This window comes from Sapajus apella, unplaced genomic scaffold (genome assembly GCF_009761245.1).
Source record: "Sapajus apella isolate SASKATOON/1434 unplaced genomic scaffold, GSC_monkey_1.0 scaffold2, whole genome shotgun sequence".
NCBI lineage: Eukaryota > Metazoa > Chordata > Mammalia > Primates > Cebidae > Sapajus > Sapajus apella.
The window spans coordinates 54,472,683-54,497,507 of record NW_022436942.1 but is presented as its reverse complement, the minus strand read 5'-3'; the positions used below and the strand labels follow the sequence as shown (position 1 = coordinate 54,497,507).

Here is a 24,825-nt window from a genome sequence, read left to right as displayed (position 1 = left end):
GCTTATTAGGATGCAGATTTGACTCAGTAGGTCTGGGTCCAACCAGAGGTTCTGCATTTCTAGCAAACTCCCCTGAGTTGCATGGGCTTACAGCACACGGGCCTGGGAGAACTAAGGCAGTTTGGGGTGGATGTCTTCTTCTATCTTGAATCAAAAAAGGCATGAATGCTATTTGTTTAAGGTGAGTGCCTCCTAGTTGAGAAATCAGATGTGCTTCACCTTCTTGGTTCTTCAATGGAAGGATATAACCTTGTCTTGCTTGAATTCCTGGGATGAATGGAACTAACACTTATTTCGGCTTTTATGTCTATCTCCTGCATCCCAAAGGCTTACAGTGCCTAGGTGACTGGTCACAGGGGAGGCATCACACACAGCAACTGTGTGCCCCCACACTCTCTCAAGACTTCTTAGTCAATCGCACGAGGTTCAGAGCTCCAGAGACCCCATTGTAATGACAACAATGTGCAATGTTACCCTTAACCTTCCAATGAGGGGCATTTTGAGTTGCTTTATATTGACTACAGCAAAGCCTCATGCATTCAGGCTCTATGAACCTGAAGTCAGTGATCATTTGGAGAGTTAATCTTTACTTCTCAAATCATTTCTTCCTAAATAGGAAGAAATGATTTTGAAGATGATTGAAACATTTAAAAAGATTTCAAATATACTTTGGGAGGCCAAGGTGGGTGGATCACGAGGTCAAGAGTTAAAGACCAGCCTGGCCAACATGGTGAAACCCCGTCTCTACTAAAAATACAAAAATTAGCCAGGCATGGTGGCATGCACCTGTAGTCCCAGCTATTCGGGAGGCTGAGGCAGGAGAATTGCTTGAACCTGGGAGGCAGAGGTTGCAGTGAGCCGAGATTGTGCCACTGCACTCCAGCCTGGGTGACAGAGCAAGACTCTGTGTCCAGAAAGAAGATTTCAAATAAACTTACATGGCTTTTAAAACACCCCTTTATATGTAAATAATTAGCCATTCTTTACAAATAATTTTGTAAATTTCCTGAAAAACTCTAATAAAAAAGTTGCTGATCTACTTCCAGGTTGAAAGGAAACAACAATAAGAGTGACAGCAAATATTTATTGAGAGCTGTAAAATGTGTTTTACCCAATTGTAATGTGAAGAATCAAAATTTCTTTTAAATTTCCAAAAAATTTTACATGATTGTATTTGGTAAAAATGCATCCATTTCAGGAAGGCCCCTAGGCCTGTGTATAAAATGATGTATCTTGAGTGTTGCTGGGACTCTCTATTGCTGAGATTGAGAAGACCTTAGAAACGAAATGACATTCTTCATCAGAGGACATTAATTCATTTGAAAAGCATCTAGAAAATAAACTACTTGGGGAAAGGAAATACTATTTGCTTAACAGAAGGCTATATTTTAGCTTCATTGGGGCATATCACTTAGATTTCTTTCTATCCCTCAATGTTCACCAAATATAGTTTAAAAATGAAATATGAAATACAGACACAAGATGGAAATTTTAAGCCAAGCCTATTTTTCACCACAAAGGCATTTTTGTGATATCCCATCATATTAATCTACAGAATATTTGTAACCAATATTTGTGAAATAATTGGATGTTTTGTGATTTTAATCATAATAGGTTTACCTGTTTCTGTGTCAAATGCATGTGTTAAATGAAAATAAATCTATCCCTTGGGTTTTTTGAGTGACTTAAAAAGACATTGAAGTACATTTAGGTTTAGGTGATATAATTCTGGTAAATACTAAGGTGTTAACTTTTAATGTAACTATATTGACTTATTTCATATAGTCAAAACGTCTTTTCAAATCTATCACATTTTATAGATGACTTTTCCTTTAGCTATAACGTATTCAATTAATTCGTAATGGCCTCCAAACTGGTAAATCAAATGCTCCCATCTAAAAAAACAAAAACAAAAACAAATATTACTTCAATGTGTGTGAGTAAAAATTATCACTTTATCAATAAATGCTAATTTTAAAATGCATTCCCTACACATTTATTTACACCCAGCCAATGGTATTTGGGCTTTCTAAAAAAGAGTATATAACGAACTGGTTTATGGTAAATCAAATATTGTTTAGTAATATCATTTAAGTACTTGATCTTAAAACATTTGCTTCATTAAATGATACATAAATGTCACCATCAGCATTACATTCAATACAGGGAATGGTTTCTGATCATGGAGAGAATTCTAAAGCAGCTCTCTCTGGAGGACATGAGGTCCAAGGGCTAAAATGGGTTGATAAGAGTCAAGTAGCCATAGGATTTACAACTTGCAGATTTAGAACAGTAAGACCCTGATATGGTTTTGCCTGCTATGTCCCCACCCAAATCTCATTTTGAAACCACATCATGTTTTGGCTGCTATAATTCCCATAATTCGGCTCCCATAATTCCCACATTGTGGGAGGGACCTGGTGGGAGTTAACTGAATCATGGGGGTGGTTCTTTCCCATGCTGTTCTGGTGATGTGAATAAGTCTCACAAGATTTGATGTGTTTATAAACGGGAGTTCCCCTGAGCACGCTGTCTTGCCTGCCACCATGTAAGACATGACATTGCTCCTCCTTTGCTTTCTGCCATGATTGTGAGGCCTCCCCAGCCAAGTAGAACTGTGAGCCAGTTAAACCTCTTTCTTTTATAAATTGCCCAGTCTCAGGTATGTCTTTATTAGTAGCATAAGAACAGACTAATACAGACCCAAATTATCGCACTGGAGGCCCAGGTGGCAACAGACTGTGGGTGAATGAGTGATAGGCCACCAGGAACAGGAAAACTAAGTTAAAGCTTTTGGGATCCAGTCGGCACGAGCAATCAGAAAGGGAATGAATCAGAACCAGGGTGACAAGCCAGAGTTGGGAGCAAGCCGAAAACAGAAGCCAAGCAGAAAAACACAAACACATGCCAGAGGGTACAATATGGCCAAAGTCCAGGTAAACAGAGCAGAAACCTGGAAATCTATGAAAGATACAAGACAGATGAAGAGATCTTGAAAACCCTGTAGTTTAGGACCTGTCAGTAACCTCGCTCATTGGAAAGGGATCAAGATAGAGGGGTCTGAGTAGCATCTGAGTTCAGACAGAGCCTGACACTAATAATTAGTGGAAAAGGGATTTAGGCCTCATCTATATACTACTGTGGGCATAATATAAAAGAGCTAAGTTGGGAGCACACTCACTGGGTTGAATTGATGATAATGAGATCTCCCTGTTTGCCAACTTCCAACGATCCGTGTGTATGAGACTTTCCCAGTGCATAAGCTGCATTGATGGTGGCAGCAGCCAAGGCCTCAGTCATGGACATTCTCATGTTTACGCAGGCCAGATGCATGACCATTGGCTAAAACAGGAAGAGAAAAGCATTGGAGAAAAGAGACATATGGCAACTGCAATTTAAAACATTTCTCAACACAGCACAACAAATAAAGGCAGTTAAAGGTACAAGAGGAATTGGCTCAGTTGCAATGGGAAAATCTAAGTTTATACATAAAGGTTCTTATACTTTGGAAAAGATTCCTTTATTATAGGAATTGTGTATTTAATATTTATTGACAACTTTTCAAGACCACTTACTACACACAATGAAGTTCACTTCCACCCTTACTAACTAAGACCTCTTGGAGTTTATGCTATTCTCTGAGGAAAGGAAATGGGTTACATAAAACCACAGTGCTCAAAGCTGAATCAGAAAATGATGCACATAGAAGCTTCTCTCCTCTCTCTATGCCTGCAGGCGTTTATGTGGGGCAGAAAAATCCAACTACAACACTGTCTACCCCATTTTTTCTTGTTTGACAGAAAAATATTTTTAGATTGTTTTAATAGCTAGTGAAATATTTTTAAATTATTTATATGCTTGGTAAATATTCTGCTCAGAAAGGTACATGCAAAAACATAATTACCATTGAAAAGCAATATGCATTGGGGTTGAAGTCACTGCCCAGAGCAACTATTACTCCTTCATCTAACATCTTTCTGGCTCGAGGCTGTTTCAGTCTAAGGGGAGGAAGAAAATATATCAGTCTCTAGAATTTGAACTTTTGTAGAACAGCTGTTCAGAACAGAAGCGACCTTGAGACAGTTAACACCTTCATATTCTGGAAGAAGCAGAAACTCAAGGTTAAATGATAAGTGGTAGAGTTACATTTTATAATCCCAGAACTCCTGATTTTTATCATTTTGCTTTGGAAATTACTTAGATATGACTAACATTTAATTTATGATTATCTCATCCATCTTTTTACATATTAAGGCATTTTTGCAAAGGGAGGAAAATACAGCTTACAAATGGTTTTGAAATTTAATAAGCTTTTTGGTGACTTCAAAATTAAACAATAAATGAGGTTACATTATGCTTTTTTTTTGAGATGGAATCTCCGTCTCTTGCCCAGGCTGGAGTGCATGCAGTGGCGTGATCTTGGCTTACGCCAACTTCCACCTCCTGGGTTCAAGAGATTCTCCTGCCTTAGCCTCCCAAGTAGCTGGGATTGCAGGGGCATGACACCATGCCCAGCTAATTTTTGTACTGTTAATAGAGACAGGGTTTCACCATGGTGACCAGGCTGGTCTCAAACTCCAGACCTCAGGTGATCCACCCACCTTGGCCTCCCAAAGTGCTGCGATTACAGGCACGAGCCACTGCGCCCTACCATAATATGCTATTTTTATTACTTTCCATTTTGTAATTTTCTATTCATATCTGTCCCTTCCTCCCCCCCCTTTTTTTTTTTTTTGGCTTCACACTCTTTGTAGGTCCTTTAACATTTTGAAGGCCCAAGAATTTAGTGTGTAAAATATTTAGACTTCTTCCTGGATTAGGCATCTCCCTGACCTCCCTGGTGAAATATTCTTTATTCTTTGGGACATATCTCAAAAGTTACATTAAAAAGCTTAAAAGCTCATTAACACAATGAGGACTGATTTAATTTGGGAATAACTGCTGTAATAGGGAAAGAGTCCAGCAGAGATGATTCTCGCCCTAGAGTCACTCCCAGTCTAGAGCGATCATTGGCAGGACCACTTAGAATGTTTTTCAACAATGTATGAGAGGAAATGAGTGAAGCAGAGACAGCAAGTGAGGAAAAGGTACAGCTTCAAAGGTCCCTGCAAATCATTCGAATGGCCCTCCTCCCCTTCCAGAAAGACTTAGGGGAAAAAGAGAAAAAAGTGAGGCTTTGAAAGTATTAAAGGTGCTGCATAAAAACCAAGGAGATACATTCCCTGAATACATTTAAATATTACATGCAAATAAACATAAAATGCATGATTAAAGCAAGCCCTTAAGTAGCATAAGGCAATGGTTATTCTGGAAATGAGAGTCAAGAGAGAATTCGTGGGAGAGCACGGGGACTTGCTGGTCTCTCCTGATGCAGATATCAGAAAAATACAGAAACGAGAAGGCAGAAAGAAGAGTGTGGCCTCACTTTGACTCCCTTGTGGTCCTAACAGCAGGCTAAATATGTCTGTGGCAATGGCAGATGACAGCCTCTGCTGGCAATAGGAATGAAGTTCAGACTTTTAATGGTGAATTGCCTTCCAGTACCACAAAGTCTTGGGACTTTGCTCCATGTCACGAGATTCAAGACAAGTTAAAGAAAGCATTTTTTTTTTTTGAGATGGAGTCTCACTCACTCTGGTGCCCAGTCTGATGTGCAGTGGCATGATCTTGGCTCACTGCAACCTTCGCCTTCCGGGTTCAAATGATTCCCCTATCTCAGCCTCACAGGTAGCTGGGACTACAGGTATGTGCCACCATGCATGGCTAATTGTTGTATTTTTAGTAGAGGTGGTATTTCGCCATGTTGGCCAGGCTGGTCTTGAACTCCTGACCTCAAGTAATCTGCCCACCTTGGCTTCCCAAAGTGTTGGGATTACAGGTGTGAGCCACCGCGCCTGGCTGAAGAAAGCCTTTTTTTAAAAAAAAACAAAAAACTTCTTTTTTTCCTTTTTTTTTTTTTTTTTTTTTGAGATGGAGTCTTGCTCTGTCGCCCAGGCTAGAGTGCAGTGGTGTGATCTCGGCTCACTCCAACCTCCATCTCCCAGGTTCAAGAGATCCTCCTGCCTCAGCCTCCAAGTAGCTGAGACTACAGGTGCGTGCTACCATGCCCGGCTAAATTTTTTGTATTTTTAGTAGAGATGGGGTTTCACTGTGTTAGCCAGGATGGTCTCTATCTCCTGACCTTGTGATCCGCCCTCCTCAGCCTCCCAAAGTGCTGGGATTATAGGCATCAGCTACCGCACCCAGCCAAAAAACTTATTTCTTGGGTGGTAGAGAATTAACCAAATTAAATATTGATTGATGACTTAGATTGATGACACTGGAAATGTATAAGACATTGGTCATACCAAAAACAGTTATTGCTATTTCCTGATTGTAGTCTATATTGCGTTTACTCTTTAAATTAAGAGAACAGTAATAATAATAAAAAGGTATAATTTCATACATGTGTGTATAAAATCATAGTGGATTTGCGAAAAGCACTGACGTATTCCCTTCTCTGCTCTTCTAAAATTTAGTCGGAGCCTGGTCTTATCTAACCTCAGCACAATTCACGTCTTGGGCTGGATGATTCTTTGCTATGGGTACCTGTTCTGTGCAATGAGGAATGTTTAGCAGCAACCTTGGCCTCTACCCACTAGATGCCAGTAGCATCCCCTGCTTGTGACAACTGAAAATGTCTCCAGACACTGCCAAATGTCCTCTGAGGGACAAAATCACCCTGGGGTTGAGAACCACTGTCTTAACTGCAGAATGACTCCCCATACGAAAGACCACATATCCTAGCTACACAAAAGGCACCTAGTCCTAAGAGAAGATAAACTTCCTCTTGACTGTTGGCCTCCCAGGTCACAAACTTGGGGCTGTCATGTAAGTAAGCGGTATAGTGGGAAGGGTCAGAAGACCTCAGATCTCATATTGGTTAGAATTAGAGCAACAGATGGACTAAGGGTATTCAATTCATAGCTGGCATACAGCAAAATATCTGGGGAGATTTTACAAAATATATGTCTCCTCTTTCCTACCACCCCCAGGATTTATGAAGATTTATGACAATTGTGGTACCCATTAACATCCTTTTAGAAAAGAGCTCATGCAGATTCTGAATACTGTTAAATATCCTTAACATCTTATGCATATATTTAAAAGTATGGCATCTATTTCATTATTTACTAATTATAAAAGTAATGCATAGTAATTCTTTTTAATTGGAAAATTCCAAAATCCAGGAATAATAATCCTCAATAATCCTCCTACTCAAAGGCAATCTGGCTCTAAGTTCCTTTCTCAGGGAAATTCATTTATGAACATGAGTCCAGGGTGGTATCTTCATGAGCTGAGTTTTCTTCATCTGCATTTTTAAGGGATTTGTAAGGGCAATGCAATAACGTCTGGGCACTTTGGACGTCTGTGTCTTCACAGCTTGTACTTGCAGCTCTTGGGTCTGGGGTGAAAAACGACCTTACCTCAGCATGTAGGCTGTGGTGGGCAGAAGGACCGCAGAGCATCTGGCCGTTGCCATGGCAACAATGCCTTCATCACTCGCTTCTTCCAGGTGGCTGATTGCCTGGGCTCCCAGTTCAGCCCCAAGCTAAGGAGAATAGGCACAGAAGGAAAGATTTAACAAACAGCAACAACGAATCAATGAAGTTCCATTAAATTGTTTTTCCTACAAAGAGAAACACTGTTTTATTGTCAAGATTTCTTGCCAGCCGGGCGTGGTGACTCATGCCTGTAATCCCAGCACTTTGGGAGGCCGAGGCGGATGGATCACGAGGTCAAGAGATGGAGACCATCCCGGTCAACATGGTGAAACCCCGTCTCTACTAAAAATACAAAAAATTAGCTGGGCATGGTGGCGCATGCCTGTAATCCCAGATACTCGGGAGGCTGAGGCAGGAGAATTGCCTGAACCCGGGAGGCGGAGGTTGCGGTGAGCCGAGATCGCACCATTGCACTCCAGGCTGGGTAACAAGAGTGAAACTCCGACTCAAAAAAACAAAAAAAAAAGATTTCTCGCCAACCAACTGTTATAAACTCAATCCCCCCAAATGGGTGAAAGGTTTGTAATGGGCATTCATCTGAAAATCAGCTGCTGTGCTGCTTCAGAAACTATTCTTAAACACAAATACTTTCAGACATTTTGTGAAACAGAAAATATCATGCATCTTATGGGTCAGAGGTGAGAGAAGGGATCTAGAGCTATTTGGGAGAATTGGGAGGACTTGGTGGTTGGATGAAATGTGGTAGGTGCGGGGGAGGCGGCAGTCAAAATGATATCCAAGGTTTTGACTTAAGCAACCGACAGGTGATGGTGTTATTCAATGAAGCAGAAAACGGGACAAGACTTGGAAGCGACACTAAGAGATCAAGCTGGATATAATGTAGTTGAGAGGAGTGCACGTGGGGTATCTGTATCTGTATTTATGCCCCAAAGGCAGTTGTTTATTTAGGTCTGAGGCTTTAGAGAGAGAAGCCTAGATTCATGACTGCAGGGATTTGTCTTACTGCTGAATGCCTAGGACAGTGTCTGGCACACAGTATTCATTCAAATATTTGTTGAAAGGATGAATAAGTGAATGACTTTGAGCAAAGATATATGGCTTTGAAAATCATCCTGTGGCTATTTGTGGTGTGCTCCACTAAAATGATGTGGATGCTGCCACAGAAAGATCTAAGAAGGTGCAAGTGAAATTAATATACTGTGCTAGTGTGGCTTTGTGTGCCAAGAAAAATACGTTAGAAATTTAGTAAAAGAGGCCGGGCGTGGTGGCTCATGCCTGTGATCCCAGCACTTTGGGAGACCAAGGCGGGCAGTTCACCTGAGGTTGGGAGTTTGAGACCAGCCTGACCAACATGAAGAAACTGCATCTCTACTAAAAATATAAAAGTAGCTGGGCATGCTAGCGCATGCCTGTAATACCAGTTACTCGGAGGCTGAGGCAGGAGAATCATTTGAACCCGGGAGGTGGAGGTTGCAGTGAGCCGAGAACATGCCATTGCACTCCAGCCTTGGCAACAAAAGCAAAACTCCGTCTTAAGAAAGAAATTCAATAAAAGAGATCACTGAGGTAATTCTTTTTCTATTAATACTAACGTTACCAGCAGATGATAATGAAAGTAAATGATCAGCAAAAAAGTAAGTTTTTAATGGAAGTCAGGGTTTTCAAGGCTCAGCCAGACCAGTCAGTACATTGTTCAAAGAAATTTCCCCATTCCATATCTTTTCAGAGGGCTTTGAACAAACTAAGTTTCCCATAACATGAATGTGCAAGAATGGATGTTGACGAGGGAAAAACTAAAGGTCAACCGCACCTCAGCAGCCTTCATCGGGTGGAGTTCATCCCCATGGAAGTTAATCTGTAACCCTATATCTTTTCCACTTTGAAGAATCCTTCTGGTGGAATCGAGATCAAAGACACCCTTCTCACAAAATACGTCGATATTGTCCACACGTATTTCCCCATTTCTGCTCAGTTCCTTCAGCTTCGGGAGGTGGTTATTGATGATGTCATCAACAGCTTCAGTAGCAGTTTTTCCTCTGGGGGAAGAAAATGAGATTTCCATGGGCAAATATTAAAAACAAAACAAAACAAAAAAAACAAAAGAGATAAGGTTACCTGGCACTTGAAGAACCTGAGGAGCGGTATAGGTAAATGAACTCAAGCCTCAGAAAGGTAGAGAAAGACTCAAAGCTATAACTCAGGGCTCTTCACTCTCTGGGCCACATCTATATAGTGGAGGTACTGACAAGTCTTCTGTATGCACTGATCCTATACACAGAGACTCAAATGGTTCATCCATTCTGGCAGCCCTGTGTTACCATTGGGGATGCCAGCAAGACCACCTGGTTGAAAAGCTTCATTTGGCTGGTTGTGGTGACTCAGGCCTATAATCCAGAACTTTGGGAGCCTGAGGCGGGCAGATCACTTGAGGTCAGGAGTTTGAGACCAGCCTGGCCAACATGGTGAAACCCCATCTCTACTAAAAATACCACAATTATCCAGGCATGGTGGCGTGTGCCTGTAATCCCAGTTAGTTGGGAGGCTGAGGCAGGTGAATTGCTTGAGCCAGAGAGGTGGAGGTTGCAATGAGCCGAGATCTCACCACTGCATTCCAGCCTGGGCAACAAAGCAAGATTCTGTCTCAAAAAAAAAAAAAAAAAAAAAAAAGAAAAAAGAAAAGCTTAATCTTTCTGTCAAGGACACTCAGAGGGCATTCTAGATACTCCCCATGATAACCCACCTGTGGTCCCCTTACCTGAGCCCAGCTACCACCCTACCCTTTTCTTCCTCCACAATGTTTCCCAAAGCACCTGCCTTAGGCTTTCTGCTTCACCATCTGGGAACATGGGTGAGGAGGATGGTAGGAGGCTCTGAAATTCTCTCTAAAATTCTGGAAGAGTCGGGCATAGTACCTCATACCTATAATCCCAGCAACTGGGGAGGCTGAGGCAACAGGATCGCCTAAGCCCAAGAGTTTGAGGCTGCAGTGAGCTATCATTGCACCACTGCACTCCAGCATGGGCAACAGAGCAGGGCCCTGTCTCTGGAAAAAAAAAAAATTAAAAGAAGAAGAATAGATAAAATAAAGTTCTGCAGTAGTTATATGTTAGAAAAGCCTGGGCTTTTAGAGTCAGACAGACATGGAGCTCTACCACATGACGGCCATGTAACTTAGGAGATGCTCTTTAGCTGTTATTTGAGCTCGGGCTTTACCAGTGGGAATCAAGATGTAGACCTCAGGGGCTCATTGGCAGATGGAGAAAATTTCCATGAAACTGCAGCTCCGTATTTGGCACACAGAAGGCTCTGAGCAAACCAGTTGGGTAGGTGGGTAGAGGTGAACTATGAGAGACAGGCACTTACACAAGTTATTTCTAATTCTCAAGACAGTCACATAGAATAGGGTGGTATTTAGCTCTGTTTCACAGATAAGTAATTCATGTTCAGAAAAGTTACGTTGTGAGCTCAAAATCACCCAGGTGGAAGTAGCCAAACTGGATTCAAACCCAGATCTGGCATCACTTCAAACAGACTTTCCACCACGTCACACTATCTTTTCTACTGAAAAAGAAAGCAGACCATTATACACTTTATATTCTGTTTGAAAAGAAAAAATCTGTTTTCTATAGAGAATGTCTCGAGTCTCAGTGAAATTTTAAGCTTTAATAATTCTAGAAATATATTAACTTTTTTTTTTTTTTTTTTTGAAATGGAGTGTTTCTCTGTCACCAGGCTGGAGTGCAATGTTGCAATCTTGGCTCACTGACTCCCTAGTTCAAGTGATTCTCCTGCCTCAGCCTCCTGAGTAGCTGGAATTACAGGCACACGCCACCATGCCCAGCTAATTTTTGTATATATATATTTTTTTCGAGATGGAGTTTCACTCTTGTTACCCAGGCTGGAGTACAATGGCATGATCTTGGCTTACCGCAACCTCTGCCTCCCGAGTTCAAGCAATTCTCCTGCCTCAGCCTCCTGAGTAGCTGGGACTACAGCGTGTACCACCATGCCCAGCTAATTTTTGTATTTTTAGTAGAGGCAGGGTTTCACCATGTTGATCAGGATGGTCTCAATCTCTTAACCTTGTGATCACCTGCCTCGGCCTCCCAAAGTGCTGCGATTGTAGGCGTGAACCCCCGCGCCCGGCCTTGTATTTTTTTTTTTTTTTTAGTAGAGACGGGGTTTCCCATGTTGGCCAGCATGGTCTTCATCTTCTGACCTTGTGATCCGCCCACCTCAGCCTCCCAAAGTGCTGGGATTACAGGTGTAAGCCACCACGCCTGGCCTAATTCCAGAAATATAAATGCTAAAACCTTACAAGAAGGATCACTGGAAATAATGTTTCTTTTCTACATAACTAGTTTTGTGAATTTTGAATACATTTTAATGTTACTTTTTTAGTTCCTCTGATTGAAGATGATAATTAACATGGAGGTTAATTTTTATTAACATTAAATATTTATATTTTTCCATAACAGTGACTATAGCTAATAGCAATGTATTGTTTTCTTAAAAATTGTTAAAAATAGATTTTAAGTGTTCTCACCCCCCACAAAAAGTGATAAGTATGTGAGGTAATGCATATATTAATTAGCTCGATTTAGCCATTTCTCAATGTATACATATTTTAAAACAACATGTTCTACTTGATAAATATATTATTTGTCAATTTAAAAAATAATATATAGGCTGGGCGCTGTGGCTCATGCCTGTAATCCCAGCACTTTGGGAGGCTGAGACGGGTGGATCACGAGGTCAGGAGTTCAAGACCAGCCTGGCCAAGATGGTGAAAACTCGTCTCTGTTAAAAATACAAAAATTAGCCAGGTGTGGTGGTGTGTGCCTGTAATCCCAACTACTCAGGAGGCTGAGGCAGAGAACTGCTTTAATCTGGGATGTGGAGGTTGCAGTGAGCTGAGATGGAGCAGGACTCCATCTCAAAATAATAATAATATATATGCACATATTTTTTGAGATAGAGTTTCACTCTGTTGCCCAGGCTGGAGTACAGTGGCACAATTTCGGATCACTCCAACCTCCGCCTCCCGAGCTCAAGTGATTCTCGTGACTCAGCCTCCCGAGTAGCTGGGATTACAGGCACGCGGTGCCATCCCACCCGGCTAATTTTTGTATTTTTAGTGGAGACAGGGTTTCGTCATATTGGCCAGGCTGGTCTCAAACTTCTGAGCTCTAGTGATCCACCTGCCTTGGCCTCTCAAAGTGCTGGGATCACAGTGTGAGCCACCACGCCTGGCTTAAAAAAGAAATTTATATTCTGGAGTTTACAAAATCAGATAAATGTAAAAGAAATTAAACCAATTAAATTTGTAAATGATGACTGTAAATCTGTAGTTTTATATTTATATATCTGTTATCAATGCTTCAGATTGCACTAAGATTTTGGAGGCATCTTATGCATGTTCAAATCCTATTTCTTTTAGATAGTTCAATTAGCTCTTGGAACCATGAGCCTTCCTATTTAGAAATTCCAGGACCAAAAGGAACTCTGGACAAATGAAATGCAACTGCAGAAAGGAACAGGGTTCTCTATGTAAAGCCACGCAGAAGAAACTTTTAGATAACAGGGAAGGCTAAAAATCATTTACAACAACAAAACAAAAATGTTTGCTGTTAAGTAAGCAAACAGATGAACAAAAGAGAACCTCTTTGAATCACCTAGACCACAAAGTTTGAGTTACCTCCTGAAGAGTGTTACTATTAATTTCTAAAGTGCTTTTAGAAATGCTAATTATCATGGGAAATTATTCAAATTAATATGTGTAATTTTAAACGACATACAAAGGTCCATTTCTTTTTCTTAACCCAAAGAGCTCGAGACATCTCTTCTATCATAATTAAAGGACTAGCAGACTGATGGGGCTAAGGAATCTCCTTCCTAAAACCGAGTCTGCAGGATGTGCGGCCATTATTAACGTCTTTCCAAAGACTTTCCCCCATCTCCCTGTACGAGCTAACGTGCTAATGGACCTCCACCCTGGGGAACGCAGCCTCCACTTTGTTTTCACTGCTCTTGAGTTAAACCCCAGTCCCACTGGCTGAGATTACTTAGGCACTGAATGAGCCCCGCAGTAGGTGGTCGAGATGCCCATGTCCAGCTCCCGCCGGGCGCGCTCAATCACACGCAGCATCTTGAGCTCGGTCTCCAGGTCGAGGCCGTATCCGCTCTTGCACTCCACCAGCGTGGTGCCAGCCCTCATCATGGACTGGAGCCGCTGCTGGAAGGAGCGGAACAGTTCCTCCTCCGAGGCTTGGCGCGTGCGCTCCACGGTGAAGTGGATCCCTCCTCCAGCCTGGTGAATCTCCATGTAAGTGGCTCCTGCCAACTGAACACACGCCTCATTAGGCCAGCAAATGCGAGGAAGTTGCAGGCAGGTCTGCTACCTCCAGGGGCGATATTACATGATGATTAAGAAGCCATATGGCACAGGCACCAACCCATCAGATTAGAACGGTACTGGGATACACAGTCCTGGAAGCCCCTAGTTTGCCAGACACTGGATTGTGGGGAGCTCTGAAGGGGTTTTCGGAAGAGAATGCAGTGGTAGAGATGGGAGATGAGGTGGGTGGCCTGTTGGGATCTCAGGGCAATGGCAATTAAAAATTGGCACAGAAGTATTGCAATCTTTTAACGAGTCAATCAGCCGGCAATCAGACTTGCTAAGTCTCAGTCCTCCCTGCATCTCTCAGCTTGTTTGAGAAAACAAAGCTTAGGCAACTCAGGAGTTGCAGGGAACCCAATTGCAATTATTCAGATCTCCACTAAAGCGGCCCGGGAAGTTTCCTGGTCTCAAGCTTCAAACTCTATTTGGCCATCAGAGCTTGGAGCTTGACCTTTGTCACTCAAAGAGGCTCTTCCTGGGGTCCCACTGGGCTCCAGTTACTCTGGGCAGCAAGTATGGTGGAGAGAAAGGATGTAAGCCTGGGCTCTCCTGGCCAGAGTTTTTATCCGGCGTCTGCCATCCTCCAGCTAGTGACCCTAGTCAGCACCCTTCCCTTCTCTAGACCTGGCTTTCTCCATCTACATAATGAGGATTGGATGGTAAATCTCTTTCTCCATCGATACAATGAGAGGATTGGACGGTAAATCTCTTTCTCCATCTACATGAGGATTGGACGGTAAATCTCTTTCTCCATCTACATGAGGATTGGACGGTAAATCTCTTTCTCCATCGATACAATGAGAGGATTGGACTGCTTTAGGCGCTGAAATTCTGTGACTTAATAAAACAGTCTTAAAGACAGCTCCAGTTTGTAGATTGTTGAAGAAGGTACATGATAATCTGAAGAAAAAAATTGTTTTTTTCTTTTCCCGAAATAAGCCAGTTTAGCTGCTAGGAGGCACTTTTTTTTTTTTTTTCTTTTTTTAAAAAACTTGTGAAAATGGCTCCAACCAGGGACTTAGGAGTTGGCTACAGCTAGTATATGACTAACACAGATTACATTTTGTGATTCTTAATAAGTTTCAGTTTTCTGAAAAAGAGAAAAATATAAGACATTTTATTTTCGTGACTAGTAACATGTTTCCAAGCTTTACTCCAATGAATGGCGATTTTCAAACTATTCCTTGAAGCCCTTTCGAAAACAACTAGAGATAGTGATTTGGAATAGAATGTGGGGAAGGAAAGAGAGGGGGCCACTAGTGGGCAGGAGCAGCCCTGTGTATAATACAATGATTTGGGGCAGCTATAAATAAGTTTTATTGTCATTTGCTTGCCATACCCAGGCAAGTAAAAATATCCATTAAAAAGATATGTTGGCCAGGCGCAGTGGCTCACGCCTGTAATCCCAGCACTTTGGGAGGCCAAAACAGGCAAATCATGAGATCAGGAGATCGAGACCATCCTGGCTAACACGGTGAAACTCCATCTCTACTAGAGATAAAAAAATCAGCCAGGCGTGGTGGTAGACAACTATAGTCCCAGCTACTCGGGAGGCTGAGGCAAGAGAATCGCTTGAACCCGGGAGGTGGAATTTACAGTGAGCTGAGACTGTGCCACTGCAATCCAGCCTGGGCAACAGAGCAAGACTCCATCTCAAAAGAAATAAAAATTTTTAAAAAGGCTGGGCGTGGTGGCTCATGCCTATAATCCCAGCACTTTGGGAGGCCGAGGCTGGTGGATCATGAGGTCAGGAGATTGAGACCATCCTGGCCATGGCGAAACCCTGTCTCTAAAAAATACCAAAAATTAGCTGGACTTGGTGGCGTGTGCCTGTAGTCCCAGCTATTCAGGAGGCTGAGGCAGGGGAATCACTTGAACCCGGAAGACAGAAGTGGCAGTGAGCTGAGACCATGCCACTGCACTCCAGCCTGGCAATAGAGCCAAAAAAAAAAAAAAGTTTCCCAAAAAAAAAAGAGATATGTTGACATATGTTGCAAAGCTTGATAGCCTACTAACTCCTTAGCAAAAGACTTTATGTTTGTGCTTTATTTTGATTTGCCATGATTCATTGCAGTTACCTTCATTGCAAACTCGTGAACTCTTTCACCAGCCCATACTGGATGTGTGTGTGCATCCACCAAACCTGTAATCAATAAATCAAGTCAAAAGAAAAAAAAATGAAAAAGAAAAAATAAAAAAAAATAAATCAAGTCATCTTATATTTAACAAATAGCACTTAGACAGCAGGCAGACAGCAGCACTCTACTCTGCTGCTCTGGGGAAAGTGTGATGGTGGCCATCCATTTTGAAGGAGCATGAAAGGAAGAATTTGTCTGGTTCCCTTGACAGAGAGGAAAAAAGACTGACTTGTTGTATGGCTGGTCTAGAAAGCTCTAATGAAGGAGGTGATGCAACACAATGAAAATATCCCTTATAGAAATACAGCCCCTTTTGCTCAATAAGTCTATGCTCACCAAATAAGCTTTTATTTTATTTAATTAATTTATTTTTGAGAAATGGTCTCACTATGTTGCCCAGGCTGGAGTGTAGTGGAACACTCACGGCTCCCTGCAGCCTCAACCTCCCAGCTCAAGCAATCCTCCCATCTCAGCCTCCCTAGTAGCTGGGACTACAGGCATGCACCACCACACAGGCTAATCTTTGCCACGTTTCGTAGGCTGGTCTTGAATTCCTGGGTTCAAATGATCTGCCCGCCTCAGCTTCCAATGATCTGCCCAACTAAGCCTCCCAAAGTGCAGGGATTATAGGCATCGGCCACCTCACCTGGCTCAAATAAACTTAGAAATCAGTTGTCAAACCTACCAGTTGAGCAAAACCATGAAACTTATCAACAAGGAATAATCTGGGTATTAAAACATAAGACTACAATCCCCTCCTCCTGCAACTCTGAGAAGGGAAGATATGAAATCAGGAAGATGAATCTATCTTCAAGAAAGACATGTATTTTAATTAAAGAGATACTATAAGACAATCACTTGAAACTTTTTTTATCCAGGTGCAATTCAGTAACGTGTGTCTTTTCAGAATGTTTTAAATATCTTATGGATTAAATGACTCATTATTGGCTTTGATTGGACTAAGATCAAAAGCCCCTACTCAGATTGCTTTCTTCTATATTCCTCTTTCTCATAACATTTCACCCTGACTTTGTCTCCTGACCCTCAAGAATCATAAGGAAAGCCAGCGCAGTGGCTCACGCCTATAATCCCAGCACTTTGGGAGGCCAAGACCAGAAGATCACTTGAGGTCAGGAATTTGAGACCAGCATGACCAACATCGTGAAACCTGTTGCTACTAAAAATACAAAAATTAGCCAGGCACGACGGTCCACACCTGTAATCCCAGCTACTTGGGAGACTGAGGCACAAGAATTGCTTGAACTTGGGAAGTGGAGGTTGCAGTGAGCCAAGATCACACCACTGCACTCCAGCTTTGGTGACAGAGTGAGACTGTCTCAAAACAAACAAATAAACAAATGAAAACCCATCAGGTAGAAGCTCTGTCAGATGTATACAATAAACATTTAAAAATATAAAAATTTTATATAAAAATATAAATAGGCAGCCCTTATGTTTATCTAGAGCTCAAAGTTTGTGAACCTTGTTTTGGATGATTACATGAAGCCATACAACATAGTTAATATAGGAGATGATGATTAATAAACTGATTCTGTTGTCAATCTTTAAAGATACAAGTGAACTGCAGTGAAAGCTCTAGGATGTTTTTTTTCTTTTTCTGCCCAGAGCTGGATCCTTTGTTTCACACCCTATACAAATTTAGAATATTTTTGGTATTAGAGGCAGCAGCTGCCTTGCTTGCCTCTCCTATGCCATGGATTAATGAAGTTCTTTTACTGTTTTTGAACCTAAACACAACACAGCTGGTTTCTCTTCAGCATGTAAGTGGGAAGAAGTGGGGTCGAATGAATGGGCTTGATTGCCAGGTTGTCTTTTTCCTGTTTAGCAGTGTGGGGTAACACATTTCACCCTTCACCTTCAGTTTTCTAATCTGTAAAGTATAATGACACTCCCATACGGGGCAGTTATCAGGATCCAAGGGGAAACCAAGTTTGAAAGCAGCTAGGCATTCAATAATAGAAATTCAATACATGGAACTATTATTATTTTTTTAATATTATTTTGAGACTTTAAAACAAGCTATTACTCTTCCTTTTTACATTTCTGGAGCAACTGTTCAAGCTACTTGTAGAGCTTTACTGAAAAAGAGATAAATACCTGGTAGAATACATTTCCCAGAGCAATCAATTATTTCTTCAAAAGTTTCTCCAGAAAACTGTCTTCGAATAACATCGGCAGGACCAATAGCTTTTATAAGCCCATCTCTGAAGAAAAATCAAGGAATAGTTACTAAAGTTTGGAGAAATCTTGTGAGAAATCTGATGGGTGATTTAAATATGTTTTCAGATGCTTTGGTGTTAATTAGTCAATATTTACTGAGTTTCTGTCTTAAACCTGAGTTTTTGGAAAAGCATCTCTAGCCACATTCAAGACAACCATGAAAGACTTAGATTAGCCAAAGCCATCCTCAGCAAAATGAACAAAACTGGAGGAATCACATTACCTGACTTCAAATTATACTACAGAGTTATAGTAACTAAAACAGCGTGGTACTAGCATTAAAAACAGACACATAGACCAATGGAACCCAGAAGTAAGTCCATACATCTACAGTGAATTTTAGCAAAGATGCCAAGAACATACATCAGGGAAAAGACAGTCTCTTCAATAAATGGTGCTGAGGAAACTGGTTATCTATATGTAAAAGAATGAAATCAAATCTAAATGGATTAAAGACTGAAATTTAAGACCTTAAATTATGAAACTACTCAAAAAAGGCATTGGGAAAACTCTCCAGGATATTGGTTCAGGCCACAATTTCTTAAGGGATACCCCACAAGAACAGGCAACCAAAGCAAAAATGGACAAATGGGATAACATCAAGTTAAAAGGCTTCTGCCCAGCAAAATAATAATAATAATAATAATGTGAAGAGACAACCCACAGAATGGGAGAAAATAATTTGCAAATGACCCAATTGACAAGGGATTAATAACCAAAATATATAAGGAAAAAACAACTCAATAGGAAAAAGCTAATAATCTGATTAAGAAATGGGCAAAAGATCTGAATAGACATTTTTCAAAAGAAGAGATACAAACAGGTACATGAAAAGGTGCTCAACCTCAATCATCATCAAAGATATGCAAACCAAAACCACCATGAGATATACTCTTATCCCAGTTAAAATGGCTTTTATCCAAAAGGCAGGCAATAAGAAATGCTGGCAAGGATGTCGAGAAAGAGGAACCCTTGCACGCTATTGGGAATGTGAATTAGTACAGCCACTATGGAGAACAGTATGGGAGATCCTCAAAAAACTAAAAATAGAGCTACCATATGATCCAGCAATCCCACTGGTAGGTCTATATGCAAAAGAAGGGAAGTCAGTATATTAAAGAGGTATCTGCTTCCCATGTTAATTGCAGCACTATTCAATTGCAGCGCTTCCAAATTCAATTGCAGCACTTCCACACTAAGTGCTGGAAGCACACTAAGTGCCCATCCACAGACGAATGGATCAAGAAAATGTAGTACATATACTCAATGGAGTACTATTCAGCCATGAAAAAGAGTGAGATTCTGTCATTTGCAACAACATGGATAGAACTGGAGGATATTATGTTAAGTGAAATAAGCCAGGCACAGAGAGACAAACTTAGCACATTCTCATTCATCTGTGGGAGCTAAAAATGAAAACAATTGAACTCATAGAGATAGAGAGTAGAATGATGGTTACTAGAGGCTGGGAAGAATAGAAGGGGAGAGAAGAAAAATGGGGATTGTTAATGGCTAGAAAAAATATGGTTAAATACAATGAATAAGACCTAGTATTTGATAAAACAACAGGGCGACTGCAGTCTGCAATAGTATGTTGTACATTTTAGAATAACTGAGGGAGTACAATTGGAATGTTTGTGACACAAAGAAATGATGAATGCTTGAGATGATGAAACCCCATTTACCCTGATGTGATTATTACATATTGTATGACTCTTTTAAAATAACACATGTACCATATATATATATATATATATATACACTATTTACCCATGAAATTTAAAATTAATTTTAAACATTAAACATATGTTGCAGATAATTGCCATCTGTTCCCCAAGATCAATGTTCCCTTTTCTTACACTAGTAGAGCCCTATTTTTTTTTTTTTTTTTTTTTTTTGAGACAGAGTCTTGCTTTGTCACCCAGGCCAGAGTGCAGCGGTGCAATCTCGGCTCACTGCAACCTCCACCTCCCAGGTTCAAGCAATTCTCCTGCCTCAGCCTCCTAAGTAGCTGGGATTACAGGTGTGCACCACCACACCTGGCTAATTTTTGTATTTTTAGTAGAGACAATGTTTCACCATGTTCAGGCTGGTCTCGAACTCCTGACATTGTGATCCTCCCACCTCAGCCTCCCAAAGTGCTGGGATTACAGGTGTGAGCCTCCATGCCCAACCTAAGACCTAAATTTTAGTTGGACACGTGACCACCCAGAATACAGACTACATTTCCCCACCTCCCACCAGTCAGATATGGCCACAAGACTCAGGTCTAGCCAATAGGATTGCCTGCTCTTTCTCTTCTTACTGGCTGGAATGCAGACACCATAAAGGTGGCCATCTTGGGTCATGGAGAGAGTGTAAGAAAGTGAGCAATGCATGGTGGAGCAAGGCAGCAGGGGGCCGGCTCCTGAGGACTCCATGGAGTACTGCAATCAACTAGCCCTGCATTCCTACATTTAGATTTTCACATAGAAGAGAAATAGACTTCCATCTTGTTTCAGCCATTGGTTAATTTGGGTCTTGGCCACTCACAGCAAATTCATGCTTCCAACATGGAGATTCAGGGCTATAATCCTGACAGCTGGAATGTGTTGTTAAAAGCAGGTTAGGATAAGGGATTCAGAACTGGGACAGAAGTGGTTGGGGTAACCTAACAAAATGTAAGAGTGGAGGAGCAGAAGAAACTGGATGTAAAGAGTAGATGTTATGAAAGGAAAAGAAATAACAGTAACAATTCTTTATCACTAACAGCTTTTCTCTGGCCCAGTTAGATGATCTACCCCATGTGCAGTGAATCTGGTGATGGAAAGGACCAAAGGGATTAGAAATTGACACTTGAAAGGGAAAGAGCAGAGAACGCTCTTATGCAAAGAGTGAATGACTGCCACTGCTTTAAGAGAGGTCGTTTTAACAAAGTCAAACCTCAGGAATAAATCTCTAACATTCTCAGTCTGTGCCGGAGAGAATTTTGAGGGGCACTGGGTCCTCTTCCTGACCCCACTAATCCTGTGCTTATCTACCTTTTGATAGTGTGGTTCTGCCATCCATCGGTGGACTCCTACCTATGTTGGAACAAAGGTTCATGTCCAAGGACAGTACTGAAGGAAACTAACAAAAAGCATTCCCCCAAAAGTGTTTTTTTAAGGTAGCCATTAAAATTATAAAGATATATATTACTGCTACGGTAAGATTTTCACTATTTATTACTAAGTGAAAAAAAACCCGAGTACAAAACAATATACGTAGCTTCCTTTTCTAAAGCATGCATTTTTATGTGATTCTATTTGCAAAGGAAAACATCTGAAAGGAGAAGCACCAAATGTTGGCATTAGTTCCTCTAATGATGGAGTTTGAGTGAACTTTTTCCTTTTTGTTCATCTGTATTTTCTTTTCCTAAAATGAGTATGTATCACATGTACTTTTTTATGGGATAAAAATAATAGACATGTGTGGTTTTATTTACTTTCTATTCTGAGAAGTTTAGGAAGAATCTTCTGAAAGTAAAGCAAATTAGCAAGCAAGACCCCACTTCAGGAGCTAAAATATAATTATCATAATGGAAACAGTAATGAAGATGATTTAAGGAGGATAATGCTTCTTTGAGTGGCTCTCAGGGTGCTTTGTGAAAATTCAGAATTGTCACAAACAGTTACAGTTACTAAAACCTAAAAATTGGTCTGTTTTTTTAGATGGATAAATCTGACGCCTCTCTGATTCTCCCATTGGTTCAGGCACTGCTCCGTGCCATCTCTTATAATAAGCCTATTTGCAGACATCTCTCTACCTTTGTGCTTACCATATTGTATTATAATTATGTTTTTGTAGGACCCACCTTCCGGACCACAAGTCAACTCTCTCCTTTTTTTCCCCCTACTTTTCGTGGTTTTGATGTGAACATAGAACACGTGTTGGAACCCAAGACTTTATGTTGGTGCATTGGTATAATTTTTTTTTTTTTTTTGAGACAGTCTCCCTCTGTCACCCAGGCTGGAGTGCAGTAGTGCAATCTTAGCTCCCTGCAACCTCCGCCTCCCAGGTTCAAGTGATTCTCCTGCCTCAACCTCCTGAATAGCTGGGATTACAGATATGCACTGCCACGCCCTGCTAATTTTTGTATTTTTAGTAGAGACAGGGTTTCACCATGTTGTCTAGGCTGGTCTCAAGCTCCCAACCTCAGGTGATCCACCCACCTTGGCCTCCCAAAGTGCTGGGATTACAAGTGTGAGTCACTGCACCAGCTTCATTGGTATAATTTTTATAGATACTCTGGTCCCAACCAAGGTAGATATTTTTCAACTTTCTAAGCAAATTTTCAAACAATGTTTTATAGTAAATTGGGAATGTTTTCATCCCTTTGTTAATTAAAAATAAACTAACAGGCTGGGCATGGTGGCTCACACCTGTAATCCCAGCACTGGGAGGCCGAAGCAAGTGGATCAATTGAGCCCAGGAGTTTGAGACCAGCCTACGCAACATCGTGAGACCATGTCTTTACAAGAAATACAAAAATTAGCCTGGCATGATGGCCTGCACCTGTAGTCCCAGTTAACTCGGGAGGCTTAGGTGGGAGGTTGGCTTGGGTCTGGGAGGTAGAGGTTGCAGTTGAACCTGGGAGGTGGAGCCGAAATCATGCCACTGCACTCCAACCGGGGTGACAGAGATAGACCCTGTCTCAAAAAAAAAAAAAAAAAAAGGTTGGGTGTAGTGGCTCACGCCTGCAATCCCAACACTTTGGGAGGTCGAGGCTGGTAAATCACTTGAGGTCAGGAGTTACAGACCAGTCTGACCAACATGGTGAAACCCCTTCTCTACTAAAAGAACAAAAATTAGTTGGTCATCGTGGAGCAGCTACTGTAATGCCAGCTACTCTGGAGGCTGAGGCAGGAGAATCGCTTGAACCCAGGAGGCGAAGGTTGCAGTGAGTGAGATCACGCCATTGCACTCCAGCCTGGGCAACAAAATGAGATTCAGTCTCATAAATAAATAAATAAAATAAATTAAATAAAAATAAACCAACAGTCTCTTAAAACCTGGGCTCTTGCACAACCCTCAGACAAGCGGTGGTCAGTTTGTGAGACTCATTCATCATGTGCAGTTGTGGCTCCATGGCGCCCTTCAGTTTCAAATTCTCATCCAATTTCCCTTGCTACCCCAGGTTGCCCTCAAACTTTGTTCTTTTATTCACATCTGGCAGGAAACTCAGATGAGTAAGAGAAATATCTTTTTTTCTGTTGGCCAAATCTTGATTTCTTATCACCTGGGGCCATTATCGACTAAATGTTCTCCGTAGTTCTAAAGCTTTAGTGTACGAGACCACACGGTTGTGAAAGGTACTTTTGAAAAATTCAGGTCTCCTAACTCCAGCCCCAGTGATGCCGATCCTAAAATTCTAGGGATAGTGAGTTGGAGAATGCAGGTGGAATCAGAAATCTGCCTTGAGAATAAAATAACCACAGGCCACCCTGACAAAGGTGGTTTCCTGGCCTCCCTTTAAGAAGCACTGAGGAGAACCCCAACCTCTTCTGATGGTTGGACAGTAATATTTTACCAGCAGAGGCAGGACCCTGCATGCGTTCCAATGGGATGTTCCTCTCTGAGCTCTTTAAACGGAATGACAGCCCAAGCCGTTGGGCGTATTAGCAACAGGTGCCCCAAAGGCTGGCTTGCCCATGTGTCTCTGTGCAGGGAAGCGTTCACCGCGTTGCTTCCCTCCACAGTGCACAAAGCGGCCAGCTCTGCCGGTGGCGGCCCCTACCCTGCGCGCCCCGCCACTTACCTGCCCACCACTAGGCTGGCGCCCTCCAGCACCGCCAGGCTGCGCAGCGCGTCCCGCGTCAGGAAGCGCTCTCCACCGGCGCACACCAGTACCACTTGCCGCGCGTTCTCCAGCAGAAGCCTGTGGCCGCCGGCCATGTCGCTGCTCGCCGAGGGTCGCCGGGAGGCCACCAGGCTCGGGCCGGGGGCAGGACGCAGTGGAGGACGAAGAGCCTCAGCCTGCGCCGCCCGGGGCTGGGAGGGTGGGGCGGGGGCGGGCGCTCGCATCCGCTGCCCTTTGCTCGCCTCCCCCAACCACAGCACTGAGGGCGGTAATCATTGCAAGAATGGCCATGAGTAATAAACCTGATGAGGAATCTTTGTTGGTCGTCTTGTCCCGTCCTGAGTAAATGAGATGGAGACTAGTGTTCTTATTTTTCAGATAAGGAAACTGCAGCTTGGTCGCCCCGAGAGTTCAAAGTGGGCTGTGTTGATCACTTGGTTATGTGAAAGCGGGTCAAGCGGGGTGGGTGAGGGCGCCCGGAGTGTTCGTGAGTGAAAGGCGAGAACCTGGGGTAGAGCCCCGAAGGAGGCGCAATGGGGGAAAGCCTCTGCCCAGGGGGTTGGGCGGGAGCCTGGAGGTAGCGGTCCTGGAGAGGGCAGAGTAGGGGCAGGGACTGGAGCTTGGAGGTAGAGCCCCGGGAGAGGACAGAGTAGGGGAAACCTCTGCCCAGAGGGCTGAGGCGGGAGCCCGGGACGCGGAGGGCCTCGGGCCGAGGGAACCTGG

At 42.3% G+C, this 24,825-nt stretch overlaps 1 protein-coding gene across 1 annotated transcript; it reads right to left on the bottom strand.

The window, feature by feature from the left end:
* Positions 1 to 1,064: 1,064 nt before the first annotated feature.
* Positions 1,065 to 24,298, bottom strand: AMDHD1 (amidohydrolase domain containing 1). Its single transcript, XM_032298519.1, has 9 exons — positions 24,061 to 24,298; positions 18,162 to 18,268; positions 15,984 to 16,048; positions 13,571 to 13,848; positions 9,316 to 9,541; positions 7,467 to 7,591; positions 3,905 to 3,998; positions 3,182 to 3,342; positions 1,065 to 1,895 (listed from the first exon to the last, which is right to left on the bottom strand). The coding sequence occupies exons 1-9, from the start codon at positions 24,195 to 24,197 to the stop codon at positions 1,808 to 1,810; spliced, it is 1,281 nt and encodes a 426-aa protein (XP_032154410.1). The 5' UTR covers positions 24,198 to 24,298; the 3' UTR covers positions 1,065 to 1,807.
* Between the last annotated feature and the right edge of the window lie 527 nt (positions 24,299 to 24,825).